General features: G+C 43.8%; 1 protein-coding gene across 8 annotated transcripts in view; it reads left to right on the top strand.

Moving 5' to 3' along the window:
- Positions 1 to 1,727: 1,727 nt before the first annotated feature.
- The window catches only part of RLIG1 (RNA 5'-phosphate and 3'-OH ligase 1), a 58,176-nt gene continuing 40,280 nt past the window's right edge, over positions 1,728 to 19,623 (top strand). Inside the window, exons 1-4 of one of the 8 annotated variants that reach the window (XM_085873399.1) lie at positions 1,746 to 1,946; positions 2,902 to 3,272; positions 12,899 to 12,986; positions 13,155 to 13,272. In XM_085873399.1, the coding sequence (XP_085729525.1) occupies positions 3,166 to 3,272; positions 12,899 to 12,986; positions 13,155 to 13,272 (313 nt within the window). In that variant the 5' untranslated portion in view covers positions 1,746 to 1,946; positions 2,902 to 3,165. Of the gene's footprint in view, positions 1,947 to 1,982; positions 2,291 to 2,329; positions 2,585 to 2,901; positions 3,273 to 9,621; positions 9,798 to 10,165; positions 10,566 to 12,898; positions 12,987 to 13,154; positions 13,273 to 19,623 lie in introns of those variants that run through there. The other 7 variants (XM_085873400.1, XM_085873401.1, XM_085873402.1 and 4 more) reach the window with 7 other exon arrangements.

A 19,623-nucleotide genomic window follows, 5' to 3' on the forward strand; every position in this document is an offset into this window, starting at 1 on the left:
TGCTGTGCTGCCTCTGGCACTGGTTGCCTTGAATGTGTGCATGGCGTCATGAAATCAGGAGATTACCAAGGTATTTTGGAGCGCAACGTTCAACCCAGTGTCAGAAAGCTGGGTCTCCGTCGAAGGTCATGGGTCTTGCAGGAGGACAAAGACCCCAAACACACTTCAAAAAGCACCCAGGAATGGTTCAAGCCAAAACGCTGGACTGTTCTGAAGTGGCCAGCAATGAGTCCAGATCTAAATTCCATTGAACACCTGTGGGGAGATCTGAAAACAGCAGTTGGGAGAAGGCACCCACCGTTCAAACCTGGGAGAACTGGAGCAGTTTGCACAAGAAGAGTCGGTCAAACTACCAGTAGGGAGGTGTAGGAAGCTCATTCATGGCTATAGGAAGTGCTTAACTACAGTTATTTTGTTCAAAGGCTGTGTGCTACCAAATATGAAGTTGAGGGTGTCTTGTCCAATGCCATTTATTTTTATTTTCTGATTTAAAAGGACATATTAAGTTCTGAATCAAAAACAAAGGTTCTGTCATATTAACACTGAAATAAGGAATTGTGGAGACCAAATACTTTTGTCAATTTCAGCAGATTTTTGGATAAAATGCAAGAGTGCCAATATTCTTGGCCACGACTGAGCATTGATGGGTGATTGTGTGCATGTGTGCGGATTGCTGTTGGTGGAGGTCTCGTCAAGGGGTATTGTGTGGTTGATGTGTTTTTTTACCGAAGCCCCATGCCCCCTCCCCTGAAGGGATGATGGGGAGGGGGTGTTTGCATTTTTGTAGATCTTAAAGACTTAAGATGAAAAGTAGAAGTAACTAGAGAAGGGCACTCGGTGGCATACATACCCTTCCCTGTAATGCCTGATCCATGAGAACAGGTCAGGCCCAATAGATTTTTTGAGACACCCTGTACACAGACAAACAGACAGAAAGGGGATAGAAAAACACACAACCTCATTCACCTTCAGTGGTGGAGGTAACAAAGTATGAAATACACATTTCATTAACATGAGTGGAGGCCTACGGAGCAGGGCTATGCTTGTGAACATCTCATTCGTTGTGGTGTTGGTTTTGAATCTGACTGCAGTGGATATTTCTTCTGACATACTGAAGCATTCATTTTTAAAGGCTTGTTCCACTTGCTGAGCTTCCGACAAAGCCATTGATACGGAACAACCGGCTTGGAAGAAGTAATCAAGCTGCTTAAGCTGCTTACTAACGGAACACACCCCAAGTCAACTTATGGAACTCAGAGCAGGAAAGTATCCTCTTGTTGGAGTTGTTTTGAGATGAATATATATATATATATATATATATATATATATATATATATATATATATATATATATATATATATATTACAGATATGTATATGTTTCTCTACTTGTATTATTTAGCAAATATTTAATTTAGCGAGCATCAAGGTAGAATGTCGGAGTACAGACAGGATTAAAACGGTTTTCGTGTGTGGATCTTGACATTATATAGTGCAGGCAAGATCGATAAAGCGTCCTCGTCAGTGCTTGTTATCGGAGCGGTGTAGTTGGCGTTGGTCTATTGAGCGGTGTATGAATGACGCTGAACTGCGGAGAATTTCCGTTCTTTCGTCGTTCGATTCACAAATAAATGAGTTTGTGAAGGAAACATTAAAAAATGTGTAAGAATAGATAACACCAAAGTGGAGAATTTTAATATGTTTTTTTTTTTTTTTTAATGAGATTTTAGGCGGTGTATGTTTGAATTAGAGTAAACATCGGAAGTCTGTTGAGTTTGATGGCGCCGTTTATGCGTTAAATGTTTATTTTATTTTATGTGGTGAGATGTAAATGAATGAATATAAATCGATGGTCGAGGACGTTGTTTAATGAGTAAAAAGGAAATTCTTGCCGCTGTGGTGAATGTGAGTGGCATGTTTGCAAGTGCGGGTAAATTGTACGTACAGGTACAGTGATTTACTTTCATATCGGAGAATTACCTCAGCGCGGTCGTCCCTCCCGCCCCCGAATATGGACCGACGTGATGATCGTGTCGTGTCGTGTTTGTCTGTGAATGACTCAAAAAGTTATGAACACATTCGAACGAGACTTGGTGGACGGGTTGGGTTTGTGAGGAGGAAGAATCGATTTGATTTTGGTGAAGATCCAGACGGCCCCCTTCAGTGCGATACAAGACGTCACGTGTTAAGCCCGGACGGACACACGCGCGCTCTCCACAGAGCGAGGGGCGTGCGCACCTGCGTCCGTCCGGGCCGCAACCTTTTTTTTACTTACGAAATCTTTAAATTTCGTGAGTATATTGATGATTTCCGTCCTCTGTGTGTTTGGAAGAAGTGAACGGAACGGAAGAACGGACGTGTGAACGGACGTTTCTGTGTGAACGGAAGAAGCTACCAATGTCAAATTACACCACGTGATTCAGGAGGGTGATGGCTTGCGCTGATTAGATTTTGGTCAAAATCGGTCAAAGGTCAAGGTCACAGTGAGATCAAACATTCGATTTTTGATGGTTTGGTACAGAATCATCGTAGAAACTTCCGGTTTGCGTCGCTACCTTCTCCAGAGACAGGTTTTATTAGACAAGGTCAGAGGTCAAGTTGATGATTTCATAAGTACCAGTCTATGATTGCTTGTTTTTTTGTTTTGTTTTAAGATGAAAAGGTCAATGGTTTTTTTTTGCATAAAATTGACAATTTTCATCCGATTGACTTGAAATCTGAGCAGGGTTTACATGTTGGTTCGCCGATAAAACGCGAGGTTGCTCTTGAGGTCAAAAGGTCAAGGTCACCTAAAATCATCACTTTTATTTTATTATTTTTTGGGGTGTTTTTACCTCTACTGCCAATGGTGGACATTTCACCACTGTACTTTGAACCACTGTACACCACTGTCTTTGAACAGGAGGTCTCCAAATGTCATGGACGTATTCAGACGAAACTTGGTGGCCAAGTTGGGTGTGCAACAACGGACAAGGACGAATTGATTCCATTGTGCTGAAGATCCGGATACGGCGACGAGACTTTTTTTCAGTGATTCCTCACCATTGAGAAATGGGGCCAAAAACATTATACAGCACGATATCTCAAAAAACCTTTGGACAGATTATGATGCAACTTGGTGGATGAGTTGAGTAGGTGACGACAAGAACGAGCAGATTCAATTTTGATGAAGATCCAGATCTGTCCCGTCAGTGGGATACAAAACGTAACCTGTTCACCTGGCAGGGGTATGTGCTCTACCAAGTGCCATTCTAGTTACCTCTGCTACCGAAGGTAAAGAAAATTGTTTTCACCCCTCTCTGTTTGTTTGTTTCTTGCAAAATCGAAGATTTTTTTCAAGTATATTGGTTAGTTAATTTTGTTTGTCTGTTTGTCTGTCTGTTGGCCACAGGTCACAATTCTAAATCGTCATGAAACTTTACCAAGTTGTGGAGGTAGTCTCAACTGAGAAGCCTATTGATTTTGAGGTTGAAGCTCACAGGTCAAAGGTCATCATGAGGTCAAATTGCTAAAATCGTCATTTTTCATCCAATTGACTTGAAATTTGAATATTGGGAAAACACCTATTTTTCAGGTTAACTCGAGGTCAAACTTGTAAAATCATCAATTTTTATTTGAAAAAACAATCAATTTTCATCCAATTGCCTTTTTTTATTTTTGGATACAATGCCGAGGCAGATGAGAGCGAACACACAGAAAGTACACCAAGGGGAGCAGGACAAGAGGGAAGGACCAAACAGTGGGGAACAGAAACATGAAGAAATCCGTGGAAGGGAGAGGGATGGGGGCGGATACACAGTAAACACGATGGACACGACAGGGACTTTCAGTCCCAAAGCGGGGAATTTCAAGGAGGTGGGTTTGGGGTGGATTAACAGGCGTAGAAAAGATCAAGGTTTTGGATGGGGAAAGATAAGGGGTGGTGGAGAACAGCTGTTTTGAAGACCTAAAGGGAAGAATAGGATTGAAGAGAGTGCGAGAGTTTATTCCAAAGGTGGGGAAAAAGAGGAATTGAAGAATGAACGTGAGCGGTGACTCTTGATTTTGGTAGTTTTACCAGAAGGGGGTTGCTGGCGGACCTTGAGTGCGTGCCCTGCGGAAATATGTGGAGGACATATCGCAGACAGAGCAGGGGGGAGGGGTGGCGACGCGAGAGAGGAGACGGCAGAAGACAGAATGACCACTGACCTGCCTGTGTGCGGTGAGAGAGTGAGAGACCCAAAGACTCAGCCTCAACGTGGGAGATACCAATGATCGTAAATGCCTTGGTTTCCACAGCGTGAAGCCGAGAAAGGTGAATGGCTGGAGCACCAGCCCAGAGGGGAGAGCAGTACTCCATCAGGCTACGGACAAAAGCTTTGTATGTGGTCAGGAGCTCAGGTGGGCCGTGGAAGGACTTTGCACGACGTAGAATGCCCAGTTGGTGACTGGCTTTGGAGGCCAGCTTGGAAATATGGCTTTCCAAGGAAAGATCATGGCAGATGGTGAGATCCAGAAGCTTGAATGAAAGGACTTCTTCAAGAGGACTGTTGAGAAAGTAGATTGGGGTGGGGGGGGGGAGATGGGGTTCCAGGCTGTTCTTTCGGAGAGACATAGTGAGAGTGAGAGATTTGTCAGGGTTGAAGGACATGTTCCATGTGTTGGACCAGCTTGTGATTTTTATCCAGATCTGCAGAGAGTGAAGAGACTGCTGCTTGCCGGTCTGAGGGATGACAAATGGTACGGCAGAAGGTGGAGTCATCAGCAAAGAGTTAAAGAGGATTTTCCAGTCAGAGAGATCATTGATGAAAACTTGAAAATTAAACAGCAATTACAATGTGCATTACTGAATTGTGAACAACTGGTTTTTGGAGATCAAAAGGTCAAACTTCTGAAATCAATTTTCAACTGAAAAATTGTCAATTTTCATCCTATTAACTTGAAAGTTGAAGAGGATTTGCATCATCCATCAATTAATTAGAAAAGCAATTATTTTTAAGGTCAAAGGTCAATTCAAAGTAAAACTTCGAAAATCAATTTTAATATTAAAAATAATAAATTTTTATCCGATTGACCCGAGCTTCGATTAGGATTGTCAATTTTAATCTTATCTTGCATAACCCACGCTCTGTGCGACATGTTGGTGTGGGTGTGTTTGAGAAAGGAACTGATGCAGAGTATCAGTAGTAATTTTACTTTAATGCAGTAAGTGGAATACGATTTCACTGTTTCAGAACCATTTTATTTACTTTTTTTGTACCATGCACCTCATATGGTCTTTGAAATAATGTAAGCCGAATATCACGTTACTCGAGCGCAGAACAAAGTCGAAGATAACGAGACACGAAACCACAAACTCGGAAATAATATATAAGATGAAATGGACAATTTGTATCCATGGCAACCTTTGCAGAGGGGATGGATTTTGCAAGTATCATGCTCTGCATGACGTTTTTTTCTTGTCTCTGTCTGTCTGTTTGTTTGTTTGCGTGCAGGATATCTCCAAAAATTGCAGACAGATTCGGACGAAACTTTGTGGACAGGTTGGGTGTGTGACAAGGAAGAATTGCTTCGATTTTGGTGAAGATCCGGATCTGGATACGATGATTGTTTAATCTTTATAGTGATTCTTCACAATTGAGAGATCGGGTCAGAAACGATACACAGCATGATATTTGAAAAATGTGTTGGGCCCGATATGTTCTCGTGGATCAGGCATTCTGTGGCGGAGGTATGAGCTCCACCGAGTGCCCTTCTAGTTACTTCTGGCACCAAAAGTGAAGGAGGTTGTTTCACCCCTTTGTCTATTTATCTGATTGTGTACAGGATATCTCAAAAAGTTGTGGACGGATCTGGATGAAATTTCGTGCACATGTTAGGTGTGTGACAAAGACTTACTGATTAAGTTTTGGTGAAGATCCTGATCCGGATCCGACTCGTAGAATTTTGAAAGTGATTCTTCACCATTGAGAGATCGGGCCAAAAATGATATTTAGCATGATATCTCAAAAAGTTGTGGACTGATTCGGACGAAACTTGGTGGACAGGTTGGGTGCGTGACAAGGAAGAATTGCTTCGATTTTGGTGAAGATCTGAATCTATCTGGATATGATAATTTCATTTTTAAGTGATGATTCACCATTGAGATAGGGCCAAAAACGATTTATAGCATATTTCAAAAATGTATTTGGCCTGAAATGTTCTTGTGGATGAGGCATCACATTGTGGAGGAACGGACTCGACTGAGTGCCCTTCGAGTTAACCTCCGCCATCGAAGATCGGAGGTTACTGTTTTCACCCCTTTCTGTTTGTTTGTTACTTACGAAATCCAACATCAGGTCAGGTTCGATCTGTGATCTGCTACAGGTACCATGTAAACCTGCACTAACCTGTTCCATGGTCGGGTTGTCGGCGACTAAACCGTCTCCCCCACTAGGTTTTCTGGTGAGGAGGGTGTTTGGATATGGACACCCAGCAGGATTAAAAACAAAACCTGTCAAAGGGCGGAGGAGCTCCTTGTGAGCCAACGGCCATCCATATCTAGTGCCCAACTGCTGACGACCTCCTGCAGTTGGGTTACTTTTTTATTAGGAGGTTGGTGGCAGGATTTGCACTCCGGCCAGCGTAAAACCCTTCATTCCGCAAAACACAAAAACGCAAAAAAATCTGAAAACCCACTCCGTGGGAGTACCTCCTGTGCAGCTTCCCTTCGCAGGGCAGCTCACCGGATGACGGGATTGGGGCAAAGCCTTCGGGACCCCCAATCTTTGATAGGAGGGAAACCACGGGGTAACATCCCTGGGTCAGATTGCGGGAGAGTGTGTCGGAGTGGTGCTGAGGTGTCGTCCACCAGACGGCGGTCTCCTTGGGTCAACCTGAGGCGGTCCCTTCGGGTGGGTGCCTGGAATGTCCTATCCCTAAGAGAGGATGATCACCTGTCTCTGTTATCATCTGAGCTCAAGCGTTTGGACATTGGGATTGCAGCTCTCTCTGAGGTTCGGAGACCGGATTGCGGCGAGATAATGGTGGGTGGTTACACCTACTATTGGTCTGGCCGCTCTGATGGTTACCATATCCAAGGAGTTGCTGTAGCTGTGTCCAATAAGCTGACCCCAATGATAATTGAGGTAACACCGGTCAACGAGCGTATTATGAGATTAAGGATTCGTCACTCCTTAGGTGTCATTTCCCTGGTCTCTGTTTATGCTCCGAATGAGGCGAGTGATCTCACCGTGAAGGATGCATTCTACGCCACGCTCGAGTCTGTGGTTGATCAGTGCCCCAGACGAGATACACTTCGAGTCTTGGGGGATTTCACTGCATCGACTGGAACTGATAGGGATGGTTATGAGATGTGTGTTGGTCCACATGGGTCAGGAACTATGAACCAGAATAGCACTAAGTTCCTTGACTTTGCAAGAAGTCATGGACTTAGGGTGGCTGGTTCATGGTTTCAGCGCCCACAAGCTCATCGCTGGACTTGGTATTCCAACGCTGGCGGTGTGGCGAAGGAGATTGACCATGTCCTCATTGACGGTCGCTGGAGGATGATCCAGAACTGCAGGGTCTACCGGAGTGCTCAGTTCCTCAATACTGACCACAGGCTTGTTGTTGCAACTCTAAAGCTGCACCTTAAATCCTGGAGAATGGTACCATCCCAGCCGAGGCTGGATGTTGGCAAGATCAGGGATGAGAGAGTCGCTGAGGAGTTTGCGAACAGGCTGAGTGGACACTTGGGGGGTCTGGGTGCTTTCGGGGGTCCTGAAGAGTTGTGGAGTGCCTTCAAGACCACCATCCTTGATGTTGCCGGTGGATGTCTTGGAACTCACCGCAGGACAAAGAAGAATTTTGTCTCTCAAGGGACACTGCATACCATTGACCAGAGTCGCAGGGCCAGGCTGAATGGCAGAGCTGAGCTGTTCAGGGAGCTGAGGTGCAAAACTGTACGTGCACTGAGGGTGGACAAGGAGGCCTATGTGCGAGGAATCTGTGAGGCGGTAGAGCATCACCTGTGGACAGGTGATTCTCGTCCCGCTTACAGGGGAATTCGCGCATTGCGTTCATCCAAGCCCATCCCTCGGAGCACTGCAGTTAGAGCAGAGAGTGGTAGGGTCTTGACAGAGGAGTCTGAAGTGACGGCCCGCTGGGCCGGTTACTTTGAGCGGCTGTACCGGGCTGATCCCCCAGCTGTCGAGTTGGACGTCAAGGGTGTTACAATCCCTGTTGCTGACCCTCAAATCAACTTTGGTCCACCTTCGCTTGTGGAAACACGGACTGTGGTGAACCGGTTGAAACGGGGCAAAGCTCCAGGGATCTGTGGCATCCATGCTGAACTTCTCAAGGCTGGTGGAAATGCTGCACTCGTGTCGTTGCATGCAGTTTTGTGCTCTGCCTGGAACACATGCATCATCCCAACTGATTAGAAGAGGGGCCTTGTTCCTCTCTGGAAAGGGAAGGGTGATCGCCAAGACAGCAACAACTACCGAGGGGTGACGCTGCTCTCAGTGTCGGGCAAGGTCTTTGCTCGGATAATTCTTGATAGGGTTCGCCACCATCTGCTTGAGCACCAGCATCCAGAGCAGTCAGGCTTTACACCAAAGAGGCCAACGATTGACCGTATCCTTGCTCTTCGTGTCCTCACCGAACGCAGACGAGAGTTTCGGCAGGGGCTGCTTGCAGCCGATGTTGATCTCTGTAAAGCGTTCAATTCAGTGAATCGGGATGTTCTCTGGAGGATTCTTGGTCTTCGTGGGGTGCCACCAAAACTGATCGATCTGATGTCTGAACTCTACTCTGGTACTGAGAGTGCTGTGAAGTGTGGTGGTACCACCTCTGACTTATTTCCAGTTGTTACTGGAGTTCATCAGGGGTGTGTACTGGCCCCCACACTTTTCAGCACTTGTATGGACTCGATTTTAGGGAGGATGTCGGAGAGATCAAGCTGCGGTGCATCGTTTGGGAATGTCAAGATCTCGGACCTTGATTTTGCAGATGATGCAGTCATCTTTGCGGAGACTTTAGATATCCTTTTGGGGGCCCTCGAGGTGCTGAATGAGGAGTCTGAGCCGCTGGGATTACGGGTTTCTTGGGTCAAAACTAAGATCCAGGCTTTCGGTGACATCTTGGATGCTGCTGCCCTGTCTGTGTCTGTTTGTGGTGAGGATGTTGAGGTCACGGAGAGATTCACTTACCTTGGTGGTGATATTCATGTCTCTGCTGGCTGTGAGTCAGAGGTCAATAGACGTCTGGGTCGGACCTGGGGAGTCATGTATTCACTGGATCATGGGGTGTGGCGCTGCCGGTACCTGTGCGGGAGGACGAAAGTCCGAATCTTCAGGTCCTTGGTACTTCCAGTCTTGCTCTATGGATGCGAGACTTGGACTCTGACCAAGGATCTGAGACGGAGACTTAATTCTTTTGGTACCAGGTCTCTTCGGAGAATCCTTGGCTATCGCTGGTCGGATTTTGTGTCCAACGAGCGGTTGCTGAGAGAGACTCGGATGAGATTTGTTACCTGCATAGTCCGTGAGCGTCAGTTGCGGCTGTATGGACATGTGGCTCGTTTTCCTGACACTGATCCTGCTCATCAGATTCTCTCAGCGGGGGAGTCTCGTGAGTGGAGGAGGCCAGTGGGCTGACCACGTGCCTCGTGGTTGCAGCAGGTTGACCATCATCTCAAGGAGATGGGGATGGGCCTGGCATCTGCCTGGGGAATGGCCAGACGGAGGCCCCTGGAGTACCGAAGGAAAGTGGACGCAGCGACGTGCTGTTCTGGCATTTGCTCCCATACCTGACCCTGACATGAAATCTAAAGATTTCGTAAGTATATTGATCAGTTCCGTTTCTGTTTGTTTGTTTGTTTGTTTGTTTGTTTGTTTGTTTGTGTGTTTGTTACTTTTGAAATCTAAAGATTCCGTAAGTATATTGATGACTTCCGTCCTCTGTTTGTGTGTTTGTTACTTACGAAATCTAAAGATTTCTTAAGTGTATTGATGCCTTCCATTTTTGTTTGTTTGTTTGTTTGTTTGTTTGTAGGCACGATAACTCGAGAACGGAAGAAGCTACCAATGTCAAGTAACACCACGTGATTCAGGAGGATGATGGCTAGTGCTCATTAGATTTTGGTCAAAATCGGTCAAAGGTCAAGGTCACAGTGAGGTCAAACATAATTCCGTAAATTCATGTGGAGAAATGGAGTATTTTTGCTTCGCTCGACGTTATGAGTTCGTTTTAACTTCGATTTTAATTTTGTCTTCAGTTTTTGCGATCGCTTCGGATGCTTAAAACTCGGTTGTCGAAATTCTGGTAAAAATCGGATGTTTTGGAGACGTTTTAAGATTGTATAAAAAATATTTCACTCGACGCGTCACGGGTCGTCCCATGATGCAGTGCGCTCGAGCAGACGCGTCGTTGAGTTACGTTAAGGTATGATGTAATTGCGTGGAGAAATGGAGATTTTTGCTTCGGTCGACGTTACGATTTTTGATGGTTTGAGACAGAATCATCGTAGAAACTTCTGGTTTGCGTCGCTACCTTCTCGAGAGACAGCTTTTATTCGACAAGGTCAGAGGTCAAGTTGACGATTTCGTAAGTACCAGTCTATGACTGCTTGTTTGTTTGTTTGTTTGTTTGTAGGCACGATAACTCGAGAACTAAAGAAGCTACCAATGTCAAATTACACCACGTGATTCAGGAGGGTGATGGCCGGTGCTGATTAGATTTTGGTCAAAATCGGTCAAAGGTCAAGGTCACGGTGAGGTCAAATATTCGATTTTTTTGATGGTTTGGTACAGATAACTCGAACAGAAGAAGCTACCAATGTCAAATTACACCACGTGATTCAGGAGGCTGATGGCTAGTGCTGATTAGATTTTGGTCAAAATCGGTCAAAGGTCAGGGTCACAGTGAGGTCAAACATCCAAAAAATGATAACTCGAGAACGGAAGAAGCTTCCAATGTCAAATTACACCACATGATTCAGGAGGGTGATGGCTAGAGCTGATTAGATTTTGGTCAAAATCAGTCAATGGTCAAGGCCACAGTGAGGTCAAACATCCAAAACATTCGATTTTTGATGGTTTGGTACAGAATCATCGTAGAAACTTCTGGTTTGTGTCGCAACCTTCTCAAGAGACAGCTTTTATTAGACAAGTTCAGAGGTCAAGTTGACGATTTCGTAAGTACCAGTCTATGACTGCTTGTTTGTTTGTTTGTTTGTAGGCACGATAACTCGAGAACGGAATAAGCTACCAATGTCAAATTACACCACTTGATTCAGGAGGGTGATGGCTTGTGCTGATTAGATTTTGGTCAAAATCGGTCAAAGGTCAAGGTCACAGTGAGGTCAAATATTCGATTTTTGATGGTTTGGTGTAGATAACTCGAGAACGGAAGAAGCTACCAATGTCAAATTACACCACTTGATTCAGGAGGGTGCTGGCTTGTGCTGATTAGATTTTGGTCAAAATCGGTCAAAGGTCAAGGTCACAGTTAGGTCAAACATCCAAAAAGTGATGACTTGAGAACGGAAGAAGCTACCAATGTCAAATTACACCACGTGATTCACGAGGGTGGTTGATCAAAATCTGTCAAAGGTCAAGGTCACAGTGAGGTCAAACATTCGATTTTTGATGGTTTGGTACAGAATCATCGTAGAAACTTCTGGTTTGCGTCGCTACCTTCTCTGGAGACAGCTTTTATTAGACAAGGTCAGAGGTCAAGTTGATGATTTCGTAAGTACCAGTCTATGTCTGCTTGTTTGTTTGTTTGTTTGTGAACAGTATTACGGAAAAACTCCTCGACGGATTTCGACGAAACTTGGTGCGGGGGATTCGGTATGGTCCACGGATCATGCCATTAGATTTTGGAATTGGTCCAAAATCCAATATGGCCACTATGGCGGCCATTTTGAAAAAATATTTGTATTTTTTTTTTTTTGCATTTTTGCATGTTTTCAGTGATTTCCAACCCCCCCCCAAAAAAAAATTGTTAGAGAAAAAAAAAATTTTTGCAACTTTTTTTTCAACCAAATTTCGATTTTTTTTATTTATTTATTTATTTTATTTTTGCATTTATACATGTTATAAGTGATTTCCAACAAAAAACATGCCAAAATTATAATTGCGACTGATTTTGGAACTTCAGGTGGATATACCCACGTAAAATCAATTTCTGTCTCAAGGAATCTAGTTATGACGAATGAATTGAGTATGTAAAAGGGAAAGTTGCAAACTATAACTTTGTGAGCACTGTTGACGTCAAATTGAATGAATAGGATATCAGGTTGACTTGAGTGACCTTGCAGTATTGGCGGTGGAGGTTTTGCACTCTACCGAGTGCTCCCCGTCTCGTTTTTATCTGTTTTCGTCATGTTTGGCATCCAAAATGACCTCCTTTTTAATAAATGATCCCAGTATGGTGGAGGAGTTGGAGGTAGGAGGGTACTTTTTGGTGCTCATGGAAGCAACAGATGTTGATAATGTAGGCAGTTACGGTGCCACAATGAAGTTGGTGCTCAGAGTTTACATCATGTAAATGAATGTTTTGTACAACACAGACTTTCATTTCTGAAAAAGGACATTTTTCTGCAGTAATATTTTCAGCCACAAATCTCAGGGGTGCGGCAACCAACATACCATACATCCATTGTGATCACATCGAGTTGGATAAACTATTTATGATATAATCATGTCAACACATGGAAGATGTAGAGTGTGTGCTTTTGCTCTGAGGGTCTCGTCACCTTGTAACGGCCTGAAGTCTGTGATGAAATCTTTTTTGGGAGGGGGGTGGGGCTATGGAAAATGATCATTATGTTGTGCACACCTTTACCTGCTTACCTATAGTCGCATATTATCATACAGTGAACTGAAAAGCCAATTTAGTTGATACTTTCTGTATGACTGCGCATGTCCCTCCAGCATGGCTTGGAGCCCCGTACAGCAGAAAATGTCATGTGTCTTCACCGTGTCTGTACAACGAGAGCCGTCAACAAAGAGAACCAATCAGGTGGGTCCTTGGTTTCACCCCTCGTTTCAGAATATACTTACTTGTACATTTGAGGCTTTCCATTCTTGATGTTATGAAATTGACTTCCATTTTTGTGCATATGCAAATATTTTGTGTCTTGTGTTGCTGAGAATTCTAAAATGGCTGCACACATGCTGGTGATTCTAGCCGTACTCTGTGGTGGCTCTGGATAAGTTGAATCACGTGGCGGAGACGGCGGGTGTGGAACGAGCGATGTGCACAGAGAAGGTTGATGGAACTTGCTGCCTCGTGGCACTCCACGAAGGTGTGTGTCCGGGAGATACCAGTCATGACTTCGTATTTAAAATCAATCACTTTATGGGAGGAATGTATTGCTTTAGCCTTTGCTCGTGCAAATATCACTCGACTGTATATACAAATTGGAACCAAGGAAGCTGGAATCGTGGATATCTCGTGGAAGAAGCTTGTTCAGTCAGCAGAGTATAGAGTTGGTGCACTTACCTTTGAATTGTCTTCCCTGGGTTCCATTTCCGGCATGATTATAAACTGTCAGATTGGTGCTTCACAAGGCAGGGTGTTGTATCGCACAGTGCACCATCCCTTGGATGGCCATTAAGGTCGGTGTCCCTGTATGCCAGAATTAGTTGGTGGACGTTAAAGATCCCATAGTGTATTTTGACAAAGGGTAAGCAAGTTGGTGAAGACACCCAAACCTACAGTACGGGAGACACTACATCCCCGAGCAGTGATGCTGCCTGAGGGAAGAACTGGTAATCGACTCTTGGCCCATTATGTGCACGTTGCGATGATGGGCAGAACTTTTGCTTGCATCATGACTTTGAGTAGCATCTATCTAGTGTGTGTGTGTGTGTGTGTGTGTGTGTGTGTGTGTGTGTGTGTGTGTGTGTGTGTGTGTGTGTGTGTGTGTGTGTGTGTGTGTGTGTGTGTGTGTGTGTGTGTGTGTGTGTGTGTGTGTGTGTGTGACCGACCATGACCATGACCGCTGTTTCTCGACAACCGCTGGTCCGATCTAATTGAAACTTGCCAGATATATTGCTGGGGACCTGAGGATGTGCCTTTTCCAGGTTTGATATTAATTGGACAAGTGCTTCCCAAGTTATGGCCATTTATTTACCAAACCAATGATAATACACGTTGTTGCGTGGGCGTGGCCGATGGGGAAGGGAAGCTCAGCCGCGTTCCCCATTACGGGTTACAACGTACGGACTTCCGGAGAGTGATGACTTCGTGTATTCTAATAATTTCTCGATATCTTATGCGCATTTATAGATAAACACAATGCCGCAAGTTATGGTCGTTTTCATATGAGACGGTGCATACATTTCGGTAACATCAGAGTGCTGGTATGCTCCGAACCAGGAAGTATTTTTTTTCTCTTCTCTTCTCTTTTTGCTTTTCCTTGCGAGGACATTGCGAAAAGGCAAAATACGTTGGCGCAAATTGAATAATTGGCCATTAATACCTAAATTGCGAGTCATCGTAACTGTGATATGCGAACTTCCGCGCCACCCACGTACGAGCACGCGAGAGCGAAGAAACGGCCTGTGTAGTTGTTGTTTGTTGCTCGCGGTTTGAATATTTATTTATTAAATTTTTTTTTTTTTTTTTTTTTTTACAGGCAGCCGCGTTCCCCATTACGGGTTACAACGTACGGGCTTACGGATAATGATGACTTCGTATATTCTAATAATTTCTCGATTTATGTGCATTTATAGATAAACACAGTGCTCCAAGTTATGATCGTTTTCATATTAGACGGTGCATAAATTTGGGTAACGAGTGCTGGTATGCTCCGAAGCAGGAAGTAAATTATTTTTTTGCACTTTTTTTTTCCTCCTCTTTCCTCTTCTCTTTGTGTTTTTCCTTGTGATAAAAGGCAAAATCAATGCAAGCGATAATTTGTGGATTGCATGTGAACATTCCATATGGGCACGCACTACTTCCGCATAGTGATGATTTACTGTTTCTAATAATTTCTCGATTTCTTATGGGCATTTATAGATAAACACAATGCCCCAATCCAGTCATCGTTTACGAGAGCGAAGGAACGGCCTGTGTGGTTGTTGTTTCTGGCACGCGGTTTGAGTTTTTTTTATTTTTTATTTTTGCATGTACGGCCACGCACATACGGGCACGTGAGAGCGAAGGAACGGCCTGTGTAGTTGTTTCTGGCATGCGGTTTGAAAGTATTTTGTTTTGTTTGCACCTACGGGCATGCACTAGTATTTTTAATGACTGATTGATGTCATATAAAATCCCTGTACCGAATAACCAATTTGCCACCAATTATAGAGTCCATCCTTAAGAAGTGGCCTCACAATTATTTTTGCGAGCAAATACCACCTGTCGCTTTGCTGATGGATATATTAAAGGGGGGAAGAGAAAGGGGGGGGTGGGGGAGTGAGCGAGGGAGAAGGAGAAGGGGAGGGAGAGGAAAAAACAAAAACGATAGAGAGAAAGTGAGGGGTACACACAATAACACAAACGAGTTTGTTAAGTAATCCACTGACACATCTGCAAAAACTTTGATATCCCAGTTCCAGAAAATTTGTGGAACATGAACCAAAAGGAATCACTGAAAACATGGAAGTACCGACCACGCACGTACGACTTAATGATCCCATTGAGCGTGAACATCGAAAAAAAAAAAAAAGCATTGTGGAAACGGTTGAAGAAACTTTTAAAAGTGAAACGTTTAATTATCCCGCCCCCCCCCCCCCCGGAGGGAGGGAGCGGGATTTTGTAATCGTCCGGTTTGTTACTTGACGAAATCTACCATTTTGTCAAGTATGTTGGTTTGTTTTGTTAATTGACGAAATCTACGATTTTGTCAAGTATGTTGGTCGGTTCAATTTGTGAGTTTGTTACTTGACCAAATCTACGATTTTGTCAAGTATGTTCGTCGGTTCAGTTTGTGAGTTTGTTTGTTTGTTTGTGTGTACGTCTCGCTCTACAGGTCTCATTTCGAGTCGGAATGTCATGGAACTTCACCAATGGACTTGTAGGCCACCAGAATAGAACCCGATAACTTTTGGCATGTCAAGGTCAAGAAAAATTCTTGAAAATCGCGAAAATCCATATCTTTTAGCATGGCCGATTTTCAAAAATTCATGTCTCCGCCAAATCTTAACGGATTCCTTTCAAATTTGAAACACGGACATAGGAGGGGAGTATCTTTGACTGGATTAAAAATTGGTCACATCCATTACGGATTACGGAGGTGACAGGTATTTTAATTTAGTTTTTTTGTTTGTTTACCCTAAAAACTATGTTTAACCCCCAAAATACCTATTATCGCTCAATATTCTCGATGGTACGTGATGTTGTTGAATTTCATCAAGTCCTGGCCATATGGGCCATTTTTTTTTGTCTTTGTTTGTCTGTCTGTCTGTTAGCAACTTAACCGAAAAAGGGCTTTCGCAAACACTATCAAATTTAATCCATAGGTGGGCAATGAACTTTGGACGACCCCATTAACTTTTGGGTCCAATTGGATCAAAGGTCAAGGTCACGAAAAGATCAAAATCGTTTTTCGCTCATAACTTCATCAAAAATGATCTGATTTACTTCAAACTAAACTTCACTAAGACTAAAATATTCCTTATAATCAACATTCAGATTAAGGATGTATCTAATTTTAATTTGATCCCCAAAATGCCAAAACTTTATGCCTTAAATGGGCGGGATTTGTTGTGCTTGGCACCACTTGTTAACCTCCGCCATCGAAGATGGATGGAGGTTACTGTTTTCACCTCTTTCTGTTTGTTTTTTGTTTGTTTGTTTATTTGTGAACAGTATTACGGAAAAACTCCTCGACCGATTTCGACGAAACTTGGTGGGGGGGGTTAGGTCTAGTCCAAGGATCATGCCATTAGATTTTGGACTTGGTCCAAAATCCAATATGGTGGCCAATTTGAAAAAAATATTTGAATTTTTTTTTGCATTTCTACATGTTTTAAGTGATTTCCACACCCCCCCCCCAAAAAAAATGTTAGAGAAAAAAAATTTTTTGCAACTTTTTTTTTCAACAAAATTTCGATATATTTTTTTTTTTTGCATTTCTACATGTTATAAGTGATTGCCAACAAAAAAAAACATGCCAAAATTATAATTGCGGCTGATTTTGGAACTTCAGGTGGATATACCCACGTAAAATCAATTTCTGTCTCAAGGAATCTAGTTATGACGAATGAATTGAGTATGTAAAAGGGAAAGTTGCAAACTATAACTCTGTGAGCACTGTTGACATCAAATTGAATGAATAGGATATCAGGTTCACTTGAGTGACCTAGCAGTATTGGCGGCGGAGGTTTTGCACTCTATCGAGTGCTCCCCCTCTAGTTTATATTTGTATTTATTTACACCTAAGTGACAGGTCGTATAATGGAAGAATGCACAAAAAAGGGCAAAACGTGGAAAATAAAATTTCACATTTTCAGTGAGCCAGCCACTGCTTGTTGCATCGCAGAACAACACGTGGCCAATGTAGGTGAGTGACCCCTGAACTTTTTTCAAGTCGATCGATATACAGTATTTAGTGACAATGCTAATATTGTAGTGCACTCACAAAGTGGCTTAAGCACTCCAATGAAACGGTTGATAAGAAACGGCTTGCTTGGCACGCGATTATCAATCACCAAACCAACCTATTAAACATACACCTCCCGGAGACGCCCACCATGTCAAATATGTCCGAATTGGACAAAACACTTTTCTAGGAGTTGGAACTGCTTGCAAGTTCGATTCTGGAGCTTAATTTTTGTAATTCTGCTTCGTTTAAGAGATACTCACGGTGATCGCACGTGAGGAAATGAACGCTGACATCTCTGGGCATTTTAAAAGCATTGCAATGTACCCAGCGATTCCTAGCTATGATGAACAGGCATTCGATATGAATGGGGTGGGGGTGGGGAGGGGAGGAACTATTGTAAAGAAATCGTTGCGGCCTGTTCCAAGTCAAGGCGTGGTTGAGCAGGCCAAAAAACATGGCGGCTTCAGACCCCAGGGAGATGACCTAGGATATGCCTCAAGACCCCATTGAGAGTGGTGACCAAGGATGTACCTGATGAAGGATGTAATTGAATAAGGCCGTTAATTATCCTCAAAAGGGGTGTTTTAATTAACCCAAACACTCAATTTTCACTCTTGTACTTCCTTGGAGTTTCCTTAGTATGCATACAAAGTTTCAGGCTGCGACGTTTCATGGTTTTGGAGTTATGGAGGAGACACACGCACAAACTCACACTCATCAGTATAGATTTTTATTCGTGATCGAGGCTTGTGGAAGAGCCAGTGCAAAATGGAAAGGGGAAAACACCAACAGCAGAGTAGAAGTGAGAGTGAGATCAAGACCATGGGGGGTAGAGAAGGACACATGCGGGTGAACAAGCTGAATTAAATGGCAAGAAGAGGAAGGGGAAGGGAAAAGTGGAGATGAAAATGAAAAGGAACGAACCAACTGACAACGAACAAACGACGAGGTGAGGGAGAGTGATTGGTTTGTTGGTTGGTTGGGGTTGGGGGGGGGGAATAAGTCTCCATAAAAAAAATTGGTGCAAAATGTCCTCTGCAACATCTCGGGAACAATATAACGTCATATAGGCTATATGCCATATCACACTCCTTGGATTATCCATACTTTGATGAAATCAGCGTGATATATAAAATATATCACAATAACCAAGAAAAAGATAGCTTGGGAATGGGGTAAAGTATGGACCTGAGGTAGTTGGGAACCTTGAAGCGCTTGAGAGAAGAATGGGATTGAAAAGACTGGGGAAGTTGATTCCACAGGCGAGAGAAAAGAAGAACAAATGAGTAGAGGTGAGCAGCTAGCCTGGATTTTTGGGAGTTCAACAAGAGGGTTGCTGGTTGACAATGTGCGTCATGCGAAACCTGAGGGTAGAGGGTGAAAAACCAAAAGGGAGGTGGTGTAATACAAAGAGGCCACCAACCTGTCTGCGATGTGAAAGTAAAAGGCTTAGACACTCAGCTTTGTCATGGAAGATCCAAATGATTTTGAGGGCCTTGCATTCCATGACATCAAAAAGGGCAAGGCATGAGGCAGGGATGCCTGCTAAAAGGGGTTTGCAATACTCAGTCATGCTGCAATTCTGCCGAGACATAATCTGCCTCACAGAAACTTTCCTCCCTTAAGACGTCTCTGACTCCCAAGTATCTCTCCCTGGTTACTCCCTCCTCCGGTATGACAGACCTGAGCCTCGTCCTGGTGTAGGAGTTGCTCTCTTCATCAAAGACTCTATTCGTCACTCTCCATTCACTGCCCTCACTCCCTCACTCCCCCACATCCCCAGGAATACTTCTGATTACGGCTTCCCCTCCACTCCCATCTCATGTTTATATGTGTACTGTACCGTCTACCGAACAGAGATGACTCCATTTACACCTCTCTCCGAAAACATGGACCAACTTCTATCTTCTCATCCAAACTCTTTCTTCCTCATATGTGGTGACTTCAATTGCCATCATGCCAGTTGGCTGGGTGTGGGTACCTCTCTCACCTGTCATGGCACTTCAGCAAAAGTTTTCTGCGACTCATTGGGACTGACTCAATCGGTCAACTTCCTGACCCAGATCTCAACCAACGGTACTCCATCTCTTCTGGACCTGATTT

Source organism: Eptatretus burgeri, chromosome 3, assembly GCF_056783735.1.
Source record: "Eptatretus burgeri isolate ZD-2024b chromosome 3, Ebu_testis_v1, whole genome shotgun sequence".
In the NCBI taxonomy this organism is placed as follows: Eukaryota; Metazoa; Chordata; class Myxini; order Myxiniformes; family Myxinidae; genus Eptatretus; species Eptatretus burgeri.